The 18543-nt window shown below is 44.9% G+C and overlaps 1 protein-coding gene across 1 annotated transcript in view; it reads left to right on the top strand.

Annotated features, from left to right (window-relative positions):
* The first annotated feature begins 4391 nt into the window (after positions 1-4391).
* The window catches only part of CPZ (carboxypeptidase Z), a 34720-nt gene continuing 20568 nt past the window's right edge, over positions 4392-18543 (top strand). The window contains exons 1-3 of the mRNA XM_074147711.1: positions 4392-4479; positions 16323-16346; positions 17601-17975. Of these exons, the coding sequence (XP_074003812.1) occupies positions 4392-4479; positions 16323-16346; positions 17601-17975 (487 nt within the window). The remainder of the gene's footprint in view (positions 4480-16322; positions 16347-17600; positions 17976-18543) is intronic.

Raw genomic sequence — 18543 nt, 5'->3', positions numbered from 1 at the left:
TAAGCCTAAGGCACAACTTGATGTCAGCTCCCTGGAAAGCCTACAAGGTTTACTAAAACCCAAAAATGAAAATGTAGAGGTGGGGAAGTCCCTTTGTTCCCAACTCTCCTTTCCCTGGCTGCTTTTTAGTGCTTTTAGGTTTTGATCGTACACCTGTGCAATACCTGGTAGTAGTCCTGTTTGATATAGTCAGTGTTAACATATAACAAACATATGAGAAAGACAAGTGACATACATAAAGTACAATAATGGGCTGAAAAAATAGCCAAACAAGGTAGAAATGCTGGATGGATGGAAATATTGTATGGGTGGGAGTAGCTGAACCTCAGGAAGATCCAGGTTTACAGGGGTACCCAGAGTAGGCAACCGTGCACAGGGGAATGGAAAAAGCTTCACAGAAAGACACGCTATAAAGTTCAGGTTCAAATGCCTTGGAAAGGAGGAAAAGAACAGGCAGTCTAAGCTCTGAGGCCATGTCTGCACCCTGTGCCCCTTACCCAGCCACTCATTCAGACCTTGAGTCTTCCCAGATGCAAGCCTTCTCCTACTTGTGTGTTAATCCAGACTGAAGTTTGCTAGAAAACTATGCACGCACACACATGGACATTGAATTGTACTCACTCAGGAAATACAAATACATGCAATTCTCTCCAGTTGCTGGCACTTAGACCTTGCAGCTTACACCTTGGTCTCTCCAGCTGCTGACACTTGACCTTTCTACACTCACACCTAAGTCAGAGGGGGAGATTACATAGGGGTGGAGGGTGGGGGGGGAATGGTTAAGAAAGGATTTCATATGAAAACAGACTAGATTGCAGGGACCAGGCACAGGATTCAGTCAGATAAGCATACTGGTCTGCAGCCTGCCTGCCTGCAGCTCTTCCCTTTATCCCCTCCTCTCTGATTTTCTTACTCTTTTGCCTCCCTGATCCGCTCTGGTCTTTCCTTTTACTCCTTCCCCTAAACAGGCTGTAATAAATTTTGCATGGTCCCTGAGTTCACTTCTAATATCCCATAATATCAATGATAATCATATTCCATGCTTCTTATCAGTGATAAAGCTCAGGCTGACCCTCTTCAAGGCTGTGCCCAAATTGTTGCTTTACTGCCCATCAGCCAGTGACCAACATGTTCTGGTCCCTGTTAATGTCTCCATCACCTGCTGGTTAATTCCTGAGTATCTGTGGGTTCAGTTGCTCACTTTCCTTGTTACTTGTTTATTCTGTTATACTGAACAGTCCTTAACCAGATAACTTACTGATCCAAGTACTTCTTCATTGTCCGTACCCACGCACACCGTATGTTGGTGTGTATAAGAGCCATACAGCACACCACACCCCAGGTGTTGCAGGGGATGAGCTAACCCTGAGCCAGGCCAGTTCTCCCATTCTCATGTTTTGAACAAACCTGGATGTGCAAACGTCAGGTATGGGTAATCTCTGACAGCAATGTCAAAAGCCTCTCTCTCTCTCTTCCTGCCCAATACTTCCTCTTGATCCTTTAAAGAAGTCAAGAAAAATCAAAACGGAAAGACAAAATCTTTAAAGGGCTGCCAGGCAGCCCGGTGTACACAATTATGGTGTGGGGCAGGATACAGCCTTGGAAGCACAATGAGTGGGTAGAGCTCTGTTCCTGTCACCTGAGATGGTGGATCTTTAAAGCCACGCTGTAGCTCGTCATAAAGAAACCCAAGGTGATGGTCAGGCATGAGGGTACCACATTGCAGCTGTGTGTAAAGGTGGTATCTCTGGTCCGGGAAAGCTTGCACTGAGGCCAAGGAGTCCTGACCCTTGGCAAGGCTAATTAGGCTGAGCATATTGCTATGATGAGACACAATGTTCTTTCTGTTCCAGAGCTCATCCAAGTTAATCATTATGTTGAACTGCCTTATGCAAGGCAGAGAAAATACTGTCTCCATTTGATTCTGATGAATATGATATAATGCCCAAAGGCCGGTTCAACTTGGGGACGTGTGGAAATCAATGCATAGACAAACTACAAATAATATTAGATGGATACAATAATCTTGAGAACAAGAAATGATATAGTGTACCACAATCATTTAATTCAGGAAATAACAAATGGACATTCCCAAATGACACCAGTATTCCCAGTGTGATGGGACTTTTTCTCATTAGTGTCTGAGAGTACGGAGCGCAGTATGAACGTGGAGTGTCACAGTAGGGCTAATAGCACTGGTGGAAGCAGGTGTCAGCGGTTTGCAAAATATTTTGGGGGTTCCTGGTAAAGTGGACTTACGTTTGCTGGTATTTTAAAATATGTGGTCCTAAAGCATGCGGCATTGAAACTGGGGCTGGTGGCCTAAAGTGTGGTGGATGGGAGGAGACACTCACAAGGGTGTAGCGCCTAGGCTGAAGGATGGGAAATCGAGTGAGACATCACAGGTGGAAACAAAAAAATACCAACAAGAAAAAAAGACAGAAAAGGGGAAAGCTGACGAGATTACAGCTGCTGAAGGACAGTTCTGCAGCAAAGTTCACCTGAAAAAGCACTGGGATGTATGGAGAAGATGTCATTCCATACTTTAGAAAGACAACAGCGTTTCCAAGGACTGGAGGTCAGCTTCTGTCTGTAGGTACAATCTCCACAGCTTTTTTTGCTGTAAGAAATTTAGCCTCATCACTCAGATCTGGGCAGCCTCATTCTTTCGCTTTAACAAAAAATGCATGGACCAGGCACACAGCAAGCCTTGGTCTTGGATGCATCCTTGGCTGTACTTGGGCACATCAGGTATGAATGTGGCAGATTGGTGTTCAAAGAAACCGACCCACAGGCTGCTGGGCAGAAGGTGAAGTACTTCTGTCCTTGGAGATCACGCTTTCAGAGCTGTGCTGGTACTATATTTTTTTTTGAGAGAGACAGTTCAGACATGCTGCTGTGTGATCAGGGCAAAAAAAAGGCAGCTAAATATTGTTCTCCTTAGAACTTTCTGTTCTTTGAACTCTGATGGGCTTTGGTGCTGTTTAATCCCAGGGTAGACGCTGCAGTATCCAGATCTAGTAGGAAATACTGGAGGCAAGAAACTCACCCTTCCACAGCAGAGGTTGTATTTTACCGCGGAGCTTCCCAATTCATCTAGCAGTGTAACCTCTCACAAATATGATGAGACATCAATTGCTTTTTGAGACACATACAGCTTTCTCCTGCCCTGTCAGCTTCTTTAGTGTGTTTCCCTACAGGGGGGTTTATTTGATTACATTATCATATAGCACCATAACTCCCTACTGATCTCTCTGATAGTGATCAGCAGGAGCCAGTGGGCTCCAACTGCAAGGACAGATTCTCTGCTCTCATGTGTAAGCAGATATCTGTCCTCAAAGGAACATTCATTGCCTGGAAAGATACAATGCTGTGGTCTGTTTTGGTTTAGATTTTTGCAGAAAAATTCCTTTTCCTGTGGCACAGGATATTTTTTGATGTGTAGGTAAGAAATGACGAGTTCACATCTTACCTAAAGCAAACTTCTCCACCAAGTCTGTTGTATTGGGATAAAAACATACAGTGCATATTTCTCTGGAAAAAAAAAAAAAAAACAACCTAAAAAAATAAATTTAAGATAAACTTAATGCAGATTTACCACCTAATTAAACGTTGTATTGTTTTTCTGGGATCTTATCTACGTTTTTGTAGTTTTTTTATTGTGGGGTTTTTTTTAAGAATAGACAGAAAAGACTGATATCCTTCCACGTTTGCTTCTGTAAACTGCATCTTGTCTTAAGTAAAATGCCTAGGAGCAGCATGGGGAGGGGGATCCTACTGGCTATTTTGTGGGTTCCCATTCTCGCTGTGCTGGAGGTGGTGCAGCTTAGAGTCCCTTTGCTGTCACATTGTGTTTTAAACTTGCAGTTAAGTGGGTTATGAAATACCATTCTTCAGGATGAAAGTTGCTTTTGAATGTTTGCTTTTCGCTGCCTCTTTTCCCCCTGCTCTCTCCAGGCGGTTGCTCTTGGCTTCAGCTTTAACGAAGCTCCCGTGTCCCTTAGAAAAACTGCTGCATGAAGACCAAAGGTGTGGGACCCCGGGTTGAGGAGCAGGCAGGCGCATCCCTGCAGGGACCCCCCTCTCTGCTCAATCTGTTTATGAAATTGTAAACCAGGCTGCGAGAAGGAGAGGGTTTGGAGGCAGAGGGGAGGGGGGAGCTCATTCCTCCTCCCTTTCTGTCTCAAAGCCTTTTGCTTTCCAAGCTCAAATGCTCGCTGAAATCTGACGCCTGGACTGCACACACAGTGAGACGTGGGCATGCCCTTGCAGTGCACTGATTTCCTCCGCAGCTTGGAGAGCCAGAGCCGCGCTGAGGTTCCCAGCAGAGGAGCCGCTCCATCAGGCAGCTAGTGCCACATCACTGTGGTGCCTGCGCAAGGGGCTCCAGCATGGTCCTGAGGCTCCTGCTCCTCCTCGGCGGGCTGCTTAGGGCCACCGAGCCAGCACCCCGCTGTGAAACCGGCCAGGAGACCCTAGGTAAGGCTAACCACCCCAAAAGTTCCCCTTCTTCTGTCCTTCCTTCTCTTGGAGATGAGCAGAGAAAAGGGCTCCAGCTTTGAGGCGAGGGAGGCAGAAGCTGTCACTGCCCCCTAGGAGGGGATCAGCTCTTTGGAAATCTGCAGACTGCCAGTGATGAAACTGGGGTTGTGGATGGGAAGGCAGGCTGTGGCAGGGTTCTGCAACAGAAGAACAAGTCTGGGGTGTATGGGAATGTAATGTTTCCCCATCACTGACTTTTAAAGCCACATGTGGATGTGTTTTTCTGTCAATGTGTGGAGTTCCCAGTCGGCAGAAACCCCCTTGTTGTCGTGGGGAATGCAGAGGATTAGCCCCATCTCTGGCCTTGCCTTCTAGGAACGTGGTGGTTGGATTGCAAGAAGATGAACTTTTGACCTTCTATGTGCTTTTCTGCTTAAGAAAAAATCTTTTCCTTACGTTTAGCTTTAGGTCATTTATTTCAAGTCCAAAGTATGAAAAGATTTATTAGGATCTGACAGCTGTAGGGTGTGTTTTAGCTTGCTATAAGCAATATGGAATTTGTACGAGTTGATTGGCTGGAAAAGCAAATTTACCCATTAGAATAAAGTTTAGATAGGAACATGCTGCTAAATGGATTATAAGCTTTCAGATCAGTAACCAGTTGACTAATAAAAAATATTAACAGTCTCTTTTAAAAATACATGATGTTTTTAATCAAGTGGACTTAATTCAGATTTCATTTATGTGGGGACAGTGGAGAGGTGAATGCCAGTGAATTGACAAGGTCTACTCCAGGAAAATTATTTTCAGAAGATTCAAACTCAAAATAATTCAGAAAAATATTTTATGGGAATACAGGAAGGTATAAGTTAACTTGAAACTGACCTTAATGTTACCCAAGGAAGTTCAGCTATATTTCAGTGCTTAACTATAAGCTGTAGACTCACTGGCATTGAACTGCTACACAATGCAGTCCATGTGCCGTGTACTGCATATAATTTGAGAGTGCTGTTCCCATGAACATCAAAGTGAGGTCTACCGCAGCCTGAAGGGATTTTATTTTTGGATAAAGCTGCACAAAGAGAAGTGTTGTAGCCTATTTACAGCCAGTTACAGGAAGAGGCTCTGTGGTTTGCAGCATGCCCTTTCTCTGTGAGGTATGATTCTACTCCAGTTCCAGCTGATAGAAGTTTTGCCATGGGGTATTAATCCTGGCAACCACAAACATAGGGATCACTGAGGGGTAACTCTGCTGTGGCAGAATGTTCTGTGTGTGTCAGCAACTGCACTGTCTTTAGAGGAAGGCTTGAGGAAAGGCAGGCGATGGAAATACACCTTGCATGTGGTGGGACTACACTGCTGAATGTGGCCCTAGAGGGATGGCTAGTGGTAGGGAAAGTGAGCTGCCAACATCACTACATGGTGTGCAATGGGAGGAAGGGGCACATTTCACACTGGAGGATGTTAGACCAGGAAATAAAGTAGAACTTGGACTTTGAGAGACCTGCCAGATTTCTCAGGGGGAGGTGAGGTCATGTCAGGTCACAGGAAAAGAAAGGGGACTGAAGTGCTAAATATGTTCATGAGGAGACCTTGCAGGGGTCTCCTCTCAACATTCAGGGCAGTAGGTTATGTCCTTAGCTGCAGCAGTGGGAGTTTCTCCCCTGTTTTGGGATCCCTTGTGCAGATCTCCATGGATCTCGGTGGCTGGACCTGCAGTGCCCTGCAGGAAGAGGGCAGGAGAGAACGGTAGAAGGAACCAGTGCCACTGTCTAACTCGCAGCAAGACTAGAGCTGGTTTCTGCAGACTGCCTGGCCTTCCCGGTGATATTTGCTCTTCTGTGACTCACTTTGCTTTTTTTAATAAGAAACTGAGATGAAACATGATTAACAATACCAAGATCCTTACGAAATGCTTTGTGCTCTTCTGCTTAGAAAAATAAGGAAGTGATTACTGTCATCCAGCCCCACAATATGGCACAGGCATCACAGTGTTGGGAGCTTTTTGAGCAGCAGCTGGGAACTATGGCACCGAGAGAGGGCAGATCCCTTCTCCTCAGCTGTGTCCTGTATCCTTGAGGAGCTAGTAAGCCACTGTCTCTCCCAGTGATAAGATCCCACACTTCCCCATTGCGAGGCCGCACTTCCAAACCCTGATGAGTTTTACTGGCCCCTTAGCCTCTAGTTTGGGTGAGAAAAGCACTGCTTAGCGTGTTTCCCCTGAAAGGCGGCCAGCCTTTGGTAGAAGGAGCTAAAAGCCCAGGCTCCTGTTTTATCTGAGTTGTGTACACGTCTGCTGCTGACTGATGTATTCCAGTAGTAATTAGTTAAATGCAGTACTTCACTGACAACAAAAATAAAACCAAAGTAGAAGTAGGATGAAGTCACATGTGTCAATATACTAAAAGCAGGTGACTTTCCTTGCAGCTGGGGTCAGCTCTACCATTGAGATGCTGCCCGGGGGGTCAGGCTAAGGCTGCAAAATAACAGTGATAAAACCTTGCCTGATCACTCATGTTCAGAGAGCACTTTATTGGGGACTTCTAGGGCAAAAGTACACCAGTGCTCAAGTGCGTGTGCGAACCCCCAGGGTTTACAGGGTGAACGGGGGAGGGAACAGCCGAGCTCTTGCCGCTGCCCGGGTACGGCTCCCGGCGGGCACAGAACGCTGCCTCCGCCGCCGGCCCGGTGCCGCGCCGCCGTCTGTGGTGCCACCGTGTGGGCTCCTCGGCTTGTACAGACGGCTTCTGGGGGGACACCGGAGCTGCACTGGGTTTGAACGCAGGAAGGGGATGCCTGAGCCTTTTGCCACCCCCAGCTCCCTGTCCGAATATTTGAAAGATGTTTGGGGTGCCTGGGATAGACTGTCAGATGTCACTGCTGAGGACCAGAGCTGTTGGATCTGAAGCTGTGGAGGTGGGAGAGCAGCTGGAAAGTGCTCCTGGGGTATCCCTGGCTGGCACGCTTGTCATCTGTGGGCCTCTTGCTCTCCCAAGAACCTTGGTGGTTTCTCATCATCCTGGCTTGCTCTGCTCCTGGGCCAGGCATTGCCCCATCCCGAGGGTCTCAGAGTTTAACCTCTGGAGGTGGGAGGGAATGGGGAGGAATAAGAAAGAGAGCTGGGGAGGTAAAAACCACCAGGATGGGAGGCAGGGGACAGGCACTGTATTTCTTCTGTGACCCAGAACAGCTTCTGTGTCACTGGCTCCTCTCTAAGCTATGGCATTGAGTAAGATTGATTGAAAAACTGGCTTCACGTATATATGCTGTACCTTTCCCCTCTCCTTCTCTGGTGTTCTCATCTCCATAGTGTGTTGTGATTTATTCCTAAGCGACAAAAGGAAAAGCCACTGCCTTCCATAAGCTTCACACTGGCCACAGCTTCACGGGACCATTACTTCACTTGCTGTGGACATTTCTAATGCTTGTTTGCTGGTGAAACCCCTGCCTGTGCACATGCACACAGGTAGAGCCTCTCCAGCTACTGCTGCTCTCATGCGTGTGACTGAGCTGGGTGACCTGGCAGTGGCCTGGGGTTTCTTCCTCTGGCCCAGGGCCAGTGGTGCCGGCTGGTCCCTTGCCCTGCCGTGGCTGGTATGGGCAGGCTCAGACAGGGAGCATGGCCACAGCACCATGCCGTCATGTGTGGGAAAGCCCAAGCTGTGAGAATCTCGCCTGCTGCACCCAAGATGGATGTGTCCAAGCCTTGTCAAAACAAAAAAATGCAGAACTAGTGTCTACATCATGCATACTCACAAGATGAGAAATTCCAGTTCTCATAAACCTGGTTTTCATCACTGAGTCATGTGAGCTGCTCTGGATTCCCACCAGTGATGCTAGTATTTCTACAGAATTATTATTTCAGCAACATTAATTTTCAGCTATGTTTAACATGGGGAATGGGATCAGAAACAACCACTTCTGTGGGGAAAGTAAGTTTATATCGAAAACATAATACATGGGCATAACCTTTTTACTGCTGAAATAGTTTATGCATGATTTTAATCTGAAGGCAAAATTTTCTTCAGAATACTTGTTCAGACATTTTTAAAAGTGTGGGTGTGTAAATACATAGCTATCAAAACTTGAACAAAAAGCCCATTGCCCTAAGGCACATCTAGGCTTTTAGCAAGATTTAGTAACACTAATGGTTGATCCTCTTTAACATTTCTAGACATTGACTTTCCCTTCACACCGTCAGTTAGTGGTTGTTTAGGGGTGCTGACTGGCTGACAGCTACCACACTCCCCTTTGGGCATATGAGAGCCATCCCCTCCTTAAGCCTGGACCAAATGTTGGATAAATGTCACAGGTGCTGTTGTTTGAGGAGGGACTAAGCATGGAAATACCATGCAGAAGTCATCTATCTTGTTGTAAACATGGTGGTTGAGGCTGGTGGGCCATGTCCTGCTCTCTTTGCTGGGCTTTTACTACTGCTGAACAGTTTTTGAACAGAGTCACCCCCCCAGTTGGACACAGCTGTCACAGGTCAATAAAGTTTAAGGACTTGGAGTTGCTCTGCCCATTGCAGAAATAAAACTGAAATTTCAATCCCTTTGTTTATCTGTTGTAACTCCATTGATTTAATTGGCACTATTTCAGTTTCACAGGGTTATAACAGGACAACCCTATCTAGGAGACAATGTGTGATTAAGACAGGGATTTAAAATTCCACAGTTATTAAGATTTTAGTCTAGGCTGTTGAATTAACTGCCAACCTTTTGTAATATAAAAAACCCACATTTGGCTAAAACTCAGTTACCTACAGAAGAACCAGATGTGATGTTAATTACAATAGTTCTCATACATCTAAACTAATGAAAAGACAGTTATGCTAGGGGGCTGTTTAAGGAGGATGGAATGATGTTTTGGCAAATGGTTTGGAAGGGTTGTAGCACCATAGATAAAAAAAATCAGTTTTTCAGACATCATCCTTTGTCCTGTGGCATTCATCAGAGCTGAGCTTACTCAAAGGTAAGATTCTCACTCTGTGGTAAGCTGTTGGCCAAAGCACTTAGAGAGTCTCTATGTGTCTTGAGATCATGTTGGTGCACAGCGAATGCACATTCAGCAGCAGCCCAGCAGCAGCCCAGCCGCAGGTGCAGCCTAATAAATCTTCAGCCAATTTGGCATCCCCTGGGCCATTTTGTTGTTGCTGTTGTTGTTGTTTCCTTGTGTTTTGTTTTCCTAACTGGTAGTTTTTCCCCTCACAACTGGAAAAATGTCTCAAATGAGGCCAAAAAAGCTCACCTAGAGATTTTTTGCATTGGGATTATGTTTCTGTTCAGTGTTTTCAGCTGGAATGACTCCCTGGAGTGGGACTTACTGGCTAGAGGCACAGCTGGAATGGCACGGGGGATCCTATCACTAGAGGCACTGAGACAAGTGGTGGGGACAGACAGGCAGACAGCAATATTCTTTCTCAATTCTTTTAGGCTCCTCCAACTGCAGCCCTGTTTGAGTTGCATCTGGACAATTAGGAACAAGGGAGAATCGTTGGCCACTACTGAGGATGGCTTTGGATACTGCCACGTGGCAAGTATCCATGTGCCTCGGCACAAATTTTGACCTGTGGTTTGCAGGTTGCGTGAACTCCCATCAGCCATGGGAGAGCTTCAGCATCTTCTTGCAGGCCCCAGACCAGTCCTGTGAGAGAAATAGCCCTGGAAGAGCCAGCTGCAGTGTCATTGCTGTGGGAACACCGTTAGCAATTCAATAAAAATGAGTGTTTAAGTGAATGCCAGGCAGCAGGTGGGTTAGAAATAAGGGTGATTAATAAGGAATACTGGCTTGTGTCTTCCTGCTGTGATCTTGCTCTGCAAAGTGAAGGCAGATTAAGCATTAATCTCTTTCAGGTACTTTCAGGTTTCTTCCTGTGAGGGAGCAGCACTAAAACAGGGCCTGTCTCACTGCCTGCACATCAGGGCTCCTCCATACTGCTTCTGCCCGTTTGCAAACCCATCATTCCCCTGGGGCAGTTAGTGCAATTGCTGGAGTCGAAGATTAGTTAACAGGAATTCAGTCCTCTACTCACAAAAGCTTTGATGTATCCAGGAAAAGGAGTTAACCATGTGGGCTGCTTTTTGCAGTCACTCCTCTCTCCTCCAGTTTTCCTAGAATTCCTTCTCTGCGGCTGGGGATCATCACTTCTGCCCCTACACGTATGCCTTAGATAAGTAGCTGCCTTGTCTCCTGGGCTTTCTGCTTGACCATTTCCCCCCCCTAGCTAATCTACTCAACTGCCTCATTCCTCTGCCTCTAGTCCCCTTCCTTCTCCACTCCTCCGGCACCCTGCTCCTAGTGATTCTGATCCATTATAGAGTTCTGTAATGGATCTTGTCCTGCCCTTGTCCTTGTGCCATAGCCGGGAGCTGGCTCCAGGGGCAGGCTGTGCTTTGTCATTTGCAGCTGTGGTTGCGACGTTTTGCAAAATGGTACAGCCCAGCAGTGTTTGCATATCACGGTTGATAGTAAGTTTTGCCTCTTTAGTGTGACAAGGCAGATTACCGTTGCAAAGACTGACTCAATGAACCGTGCAGAACTGCAAGGAGAGTAATACTAATATGATCAGAAACGGAAAACCTTTGTTTGGAAAAGCAGAGGGTTTGACTATAAACAGACTAAAATGAATACATATGTCTTCCAGTTTAAAACAGTATTGTAAGAAACCCAGAAAGCTGGTAGGGGGTGTGCTGGTCTGTGCAAGATAAATTATCTAATCTTGGTTGATCTGTCACTCATAACAATGCAATTGTGTAAGCCTCACTGAATGATTTAGATATTTTGAATCTAAGACTGGCCCTTGGGCTTATTCCATATCCTCAAGTGCAGAACTGTCCTGTTGGCTTTGCTCTTGAAAAGGCAACTGGCCAGGCCATGGCACTGGAAGTAGCTGTTGAGCTCTATTGTCTGGGTTAGGGTTAATCACAGCAGCTTGCTTCTTTCAGTGCTGAATCATCAGGGGGAAAAAATGTAAGCTTGGCAGTAAAATATGTATGTGCTGCATTGTAGATTTTCAAGCTTGCCTTTGCAAATTAAAACCAGAAGCGTATATTATAGAGAGGACTCAGAAAGCTTGAAATGGCTTTTCTCCTCTTCAATAAGTTATTTTATCCATAATCTCAAATAGAAGCTGTGCTACTGAAAGGACTTTTGTAGCTCTGGTGGAATAGCTAGAGTAAAAAAATAAACATAAAAAATTGAAAAGGCTGTTCTGGGTCAGGAAGAAAAAGGTCTCTCTGTACCAACCTGTCTGTGGATGAGACTATGAGAAGAGGTGGCACCGTCTTCCTCTGAGCCCAGGGATGATTCCGCTCAAAAAATAGAAGAGATTTAAGCTGTTTCAAGCACAGAAGAAGTAGCGACTGAAGCCTGCCTCTGTTTATCATTGCCTGTCATTCCTCTTATGAAAAAGGGAAAGGGAGTGGCCGAACTCTTCTAGCTGGCATTGCCGGAGCTTTGACAAAACAAGCTATAAGGGGTGGGGACGCAGATTTGCTGGTCATTTCTGTGCCCAGAGACCCAGACCCATGGGTGCAGGGCTCCAGGAGCAGAGCACGCAGCTCGGGAGCTGGCCTCAGAGAGTTTCCTGCTGCCTGCTCTCCAGGCAGGCAGGCCCTGGCCCAGTTACGTGCATCCACACTTATATAAATAAGTACACACACTGGAGAATTATCTTTGGCCCTTGCAGAGCCGCACCCTCCAAAACATATGCAAGCATTGGCATTAGGAAACATAGGAAATGTCCAAACACCACATCAGCACACATACACATTTAAGACTTGCTATAAAGCGAAGTCTGGTATAAACCAGACCTTTTCTCTCTTGTTTTTATGTATATTAACACCTGATAACCTGAAAGCTCAAGCTGCTTCACTCCTGGATGTTTACATTACAGAGCTGTGGCTGATGTATGGTTCACGTGGCAGCTTGCAGGGGGCTGTGGTGGGGAGAGGTGCTACATTTTGGGCAGAGCTGGCCTCTGAGAAGCTGCATAGATGTCTCTGGCAGAGAGAGAAAGGGAGAAAACAACATAGTGTGCTGCAAAAATGTGAAGCTTACATTTAGGACCCAAGAGGAAGGAATCAGTTTTGCTGCTAGCCGGTGAGTGAGCCTTGGTAGCTCTGAGTTTGTGAGGGACACCCTGGGCCAAAAGTAGTGGAAAAGGTTTATCTCATGTTGAAGAATCATCCCTGCTTATCACATACTGAGATGAACACCTTCATTTGCCACGGGAAATGTTTATATGGATTTGGGTTCCTCATCTAAGCCATAAATCTACCCTCTTCAGTCAGCATCTTTGTTAATGAGTAATAGCCGTGTTGCTAAATAGATTGCCTCTCCCTATAAGAATGGTAAAAATAACTAAGTGTAGAAGCCAAGTAGAAGACAGTCTGAAACCGGAGCTGCCTTTGCTTCTCCTGTGCTAAACGTCTGCTCCTGCTCACAAGACGATCTAGTCCTCCTGTGAACCCAGCTACAGCCTATGACTTAGCAAAATTTCGCATGTCTCTTCCATCAGCTCTCCCTTGCTTCTCGACACCTCTCCCCCTGGCCAGCCGGGCAGAAAGAGGCATCTGCTAAACGCGGCAGGACTGCTGCTGCCTGGAGAGCCAGAGCAGGGGGAAGCAGCAGCACCGTGCCCACACCCCGCCTGCTGCATTTTCCCTTTGGTTTCCTCTGCTTGTTCCAGCGTGTTGCCAAAGCACCTTTTTGCTCCAACTGAACAAGCGGAATACTGAGACACCACTGAGAATAGGTTTGTGCCACGTTTCAAGCAGGCTGATGGCTATAGCACTCCTGCACAGTAAGAGCTGTTTGTGGAAGATTGTGTGTGTCTCAGTTTCATTATTGGATCAGTGCATGACAGAGAGACAAACAAAAAGGACGTTTGTAGCTTGGTCACGGAGCCAGCGGAGGGGGAATGCCTCTTACCTTTGAGGAAACATTGGCAATTGTAGAAAGACCATTTGTACTCCCCTAATGAACCCAAAGAAGAACTGCTCTCAGCACACATAGCCTTCTAGTCTAAAATAATAGCTACACTACAGTCACTTTATGCTGCAGAGGAAAAAAGTGTCAAATACTTCTTAGCCACCCTTCAACGTAATGGAGGGGATTCATTGCCAATGACCCTGGGGATAGCCAGAGATGGTGTCACTCTGCTCGTTGGGACGTGGCTGAACTCAGGCCAGTCCCATCCACACCAAGTTTTCTCCTTTGTATAGAACATTTGTCTGGCTCCAGACTTGTTTACAAGGCCTCACAAGTTGTTGTGGGTGTAATAGCATTAGGATATAAGACTATCCAGATTCAGGGAGGTAGTGACATCCAATTTTATCAGCAGGATTAATTGCTGGAGCTCTTATTAACAAGAGATTGCTCCTCTCTCTTTCCCAGCTAGCATTGTACAAAATTCTATTCTTTTATTATTCCCAGATGTAAAACTACATGCAGTATCTGGCTGAGATGAAGCTTTTTTTAGAAATGCCTTAACCTTGGTAACTAACTCACAGAGGGGGTTGTGCCTAACTAAGGGAAACACTGAAATCTGTGTAACGCTATAACGGAAGGCGCTGTTGATGGACCAGGTATTGCTTATTGCTATTAGCGTAATGTACCAAGCCAGGAGAGCAGTCTGTATGGATATAATTTTTTCCAGCTTGCTGCTTACCACAATTTGCTGGTGTTGGAGATGGGCTGTTTCTTCTAGTTCTGATCCCTCATTTATTTTATGAGGTAATGTGGATCAATGACAATTCATAATATAGAACCAGATTCATTTCCAATTAAATGTCTTCCTCCAAGATAAAATTCCAGGGCTAATTTTGTTCTCATTGCAATGATTTTGTTTTGGCTAAAGAATGATCAACTCATTAGCAACACATATGCAGATGATTACATTTGAACAAATATGCCGGGAGTAGAAGTTTAAACTTTCCTTAGTAGGAAAAAAGAAAACATAATGAATTTGGTCCTATACAGACAAGTGCTCAATTCACTGAGCAAGAAGATAGATATGTGTCCCCCCAGTGAGAGTTAGAAGAAATAGCAACATAGCTAGATCTCCAACACATCACAAGGAAAGCAGACTTGTTGGTGTTTAAAAAGCTTGCACATAGTGGCTTAGCTCCTATGAGGAACTGGTGAAAACAGCTTCATACCTTGGTAGCAGTATTTTTCTTTAGTTGCCAGTGTCGGAGAAGAGCAATATAGAATCGTTGGCTTACAGGGGCAAAAGAGGTCTCTCCTGGGTCATCAAAACACATGCCTTCAAATCAAGAGAGCTTCGTTTATTTGATCTAGTAAATAGAAAGCTAAGGGTATCTGATTGCTCTCTGCTAACACACCATGAAGGCATGCACCAGGGAACGCAGAGAGCTATTTAAGCTAAAGGACAATGCTGGCACAACAACACATGGATATAAACTGGCCACAAATACTTTTAGGCAGGAAATTAAAAGGCAATTTCTAGCCATTAGAGGAGTGAGCTTTTGGAAAAGCTTTCCCGTGAGAGTAGTTGGGGAGGAAAATAATTAGGTTTAAGATGTTATTAAAAGGATTATAAAATGCAATTGCTAAAGGTAGGATGAGGTAGGATGGGGAAGAAATACGTCCCCTCATATCCACTGAAGGCTTAATTGCTTTACAGGAAAGATAGGCACAGCATTATGTGGGACCAATAGATTTGTTAGGGGAACATCCATAACACATCTCGGTATGCACAGAAGGACTTATGTGGACTTTCGGACTAAACCAGATTACTAAAGACCTACATTTTCATTAGTGGAATTTCCTGGGCACCTAACTTAGGGTTTTTAAGCATGTCTAGAAATATTTTCAAGTTGTCAGGGCTGGTCAGGTCAATGTCTTTTTCAAACATAGCTGTGATTTCTTGTATGACCACACTTCAGATATATTGTCAAGTCCTCCCTTTTTAAAGTGGATCAAAGACTGGCTGATCAGTGTGCTTGTTTGCCAATGCCCTGCACCTGATCACTGCAGTCTGTCCTGTTTCCTTATTAAACACAATTTCCAACTCTTTGCCTGGGTGAGGGTCTCTTTGGTTTTTTTTGTGTATGGGGGTATATGGGACTCCACATACCAGCAACTGGTGTGAGACCACAGGTCAGAGGGACTTGTGTGTCTGGGGTGCAGCAGCTGGAGGGACCGGAGTGCACATGCTTTGTGTGTGTATGTCAATGTGTGCAACTGCTAGCAAGCACCAAGCCGGACTAGCAGTGGACAGGACAAAAGATTTGACAACTGGGTATTTAAGCAGCTGTGATCCTGGGCTGGATACTGAAGAGACCAAAGGGTCCCAGAGTTGGTTACTGGAGGAACCAGGAGGTCCAAGTCAGCTATTGGGAAGACCACGGTGTCTGGGGCTTGGCTACCAGTGAGACCCTAGGTCTGGGTTGGCTATTAGAGAGACCAGCATGTGTATCAGCTCATGAGGCGACTGGGAGATCAGTGGATCCGGGGGCCAGATACTGGGTAAACTGAGCCTAGCTACTGTGGTTCCACTGTGTCTAAGCTGAGCTTCTGGAAGGATCCACCTGTCTTTTCCATCAATGATCTTTCATCCTGAATAGCCAGAAAGGGGAATGGGATGACACTTTTGGTGCTGGTTGTGTTTGCCTGTACTGTGTTCTCTCTTTGTGTATGTATGTAATATGTGCCTGTTGGGAATGCCTGTTTGTCCCTGGTATGGCTGGACCTCAGGACATAGAGCTGCAACAGCCTTGGTGGGGCTACCAGATTGGAAAATTCCTAACATGAGGGAGGTACCGTGGATACCTGCCCCATAATGTCATTTTTTTTCCCCTCTGTATTTGCAGGTCAATGCCAAACTGTACAGAAAGGTATGATGTGACTTTGCTCGCTGTCCTTGGAGAATCTCAAAACCATAAGTATTTCTTCCATATTTCCTGACAAGTTTTCTAATGTTGGTGCTATAGTAGGTCTTGTTCCTAGAGATATGATCTCTTTCACACAAGGTAGGATTTTGCTGCTGTGACAAAGGTATTTGTAACCAGTCAAAGGCATTAGCAAGAGAAGGAGACTTAAACATAAGCCCATTAATGTAATAGCCAGCAATTTTATGATGAGACATCTCTCTATTATTTCCTTTTCACCTCTGAGTGGGTTGATGGTATTACCAACATTTTTCCTTCCTAAAACCTCTTAGTCTGATTTCTTAAAGTGTATCAGATTTATGAGAATATACATGTGAACACGTTTATGGGCCTTCTTGCCTGTGAGCCAAGTCTCAGAAGAACTGTTCAACTCTTTGGGCAATTTCAATCAAGCTTCACAGAGGGGCTGCGTTTCAGAGGTATTAAAGTCTTACTAATTTTGCATGGCCAAGCAAAGAGGAGAGATATCCTACTGATACTTTACCTACTAAAGAAAAAACTTTATGTGATCTCACACCTTATCAAGGAATCCACACTAAAAGACAAGGACAGGGGTGAGAGTGATATCATGAATACACTATATTCATGAATCTGAGTTTTCCTCATGTTTGACACCAGCAAATTCGCATTTCAACAGGAGATTTTTCTCTCTTATGGATTCTCCAGTATTTAATAAGCTCAAACTGTATTCTTAATTTAAATCAGATAAAATTTAATTGAGTATGAGACAGCCTTTCCTTTGGAAACCAGACTTTATTAATTTTGGTGGTTTCCAAGCTATTTGTTAAATGAACTCCCGTGTGGGCCAGGTACTCCAGTGTTTGCTGGCCAGGGATTTGCCCTTTCATTGCTGTTCATGTCTTGAATTAACAAAATCAACCTTATTTTAGGAGCAGTGCTTATCAATCAGATAACCCTTGATTCCCCATCAAATTATCAGACATCATTTGAATTTTGAGTGACATCTCCTTGCATCAATCTGTTTGCAATCAATCTCCAGACCAAGCATGCTTTCTGTCATCTTTCTATAAGTGGTTTTAGACATTGAATTCATATAAATGTCTTCCAAACTTCCTCCAGTCTATCTGTGAACAACAACAAAAAAAATTCAATGAACGTGTTATTTGTTACATTGTCTTTCAAGTATTCAGGGTGTCAATGAAGCAAGTTATTTTTCATATTTTCATCTCTTTTTCATAGCAAAATGCGTGGACATCGCCTTAAGTTCTTGTACTGATGTTGCCTATACTCAGATGATGTATCCTAATTTTCTGGATCAGAAGTCTCGAGAAGTGATTGAGTACAGCTCTGAGTACATTCTCATCAGTGTGCTGCACAACTTGCTGCAGGGAGAATGTAATCCGGACCTGAGGCTCCTGGGCTGCTCGGTGCTGGCCCCGCAGTGTGAAAAGGACAAAGTTATAAAGCCCTGCAGGCATGTCTGTGAAAACCTGAAAAAAAATTGCCTCCCTGCATTTGATGCTATAGATATGGCTTGGCCCTACTTCTTAGACTGCGACCGCTTTTTTGCTGGGGAAGAAGAAGGATGTTTTGACCCGCTGGCAAAGCTGCGAGGTAAGGAGGGAAGGTCTGCTGACACATCTTACATGTCTAGATGGGAAGGGTCTCATCTCGCTCAGCTTGACATGTCTATGGCACAAAACCTCTCCGCTTGTCAGCTCAGCTTGTCATCTTTATAGACACCTGTAAGGTGTGACTCATTTTGTTCCACCTATTTTAAACACTTAATTAAACTGTGCTCAAGAAGCATCTGTTTCTCTCCCCCATATACAAAGAGCATCAAGACAGGCAGCTCAGAGCTAGATGTTTGGACTGCTAATGTGCATTTAGATAACTCCTGCCCTGTGTGATAGCTGTCTGTATATTTGAAATATTTTATTTAAAAACTGAAACTTTAATGCACTTCTAAATTCAGGATTGCTTGACAAGCATAACAGCTCATTAAAATAATCTCATTAGTGATTGTCACAGATTTTTGTTTGGATGAAGAAGATCCAGATAGCTGAAGACAGCTGAATCTCATAAAAACTGTTTGATCCACCAGATTCAAAGGGAAAAATCTGTACGTTTTGTGACTAAAATAAGCTAAGCATGCCAAAGGCCAAATTATAACTGGAGGTTG

This window comes from Numenius arquata, chromosome 5, assembly GCF_964106895.1.
Source record: "Numenius arquata chromosome 5, bNumArq3.hap1.1, whole genome shotgun sequence".
Taxonomy (NCBI): Eukaryota; Metazoa; Chordata; class Aves; order Charadriiformes; family Scolopacidae; genus Numenius; species Numenius arquata.
Note: the sequence above shows the minus strand (reverse complement) of the source record. Positions and strands in the feature narration are given on the sequence as shown.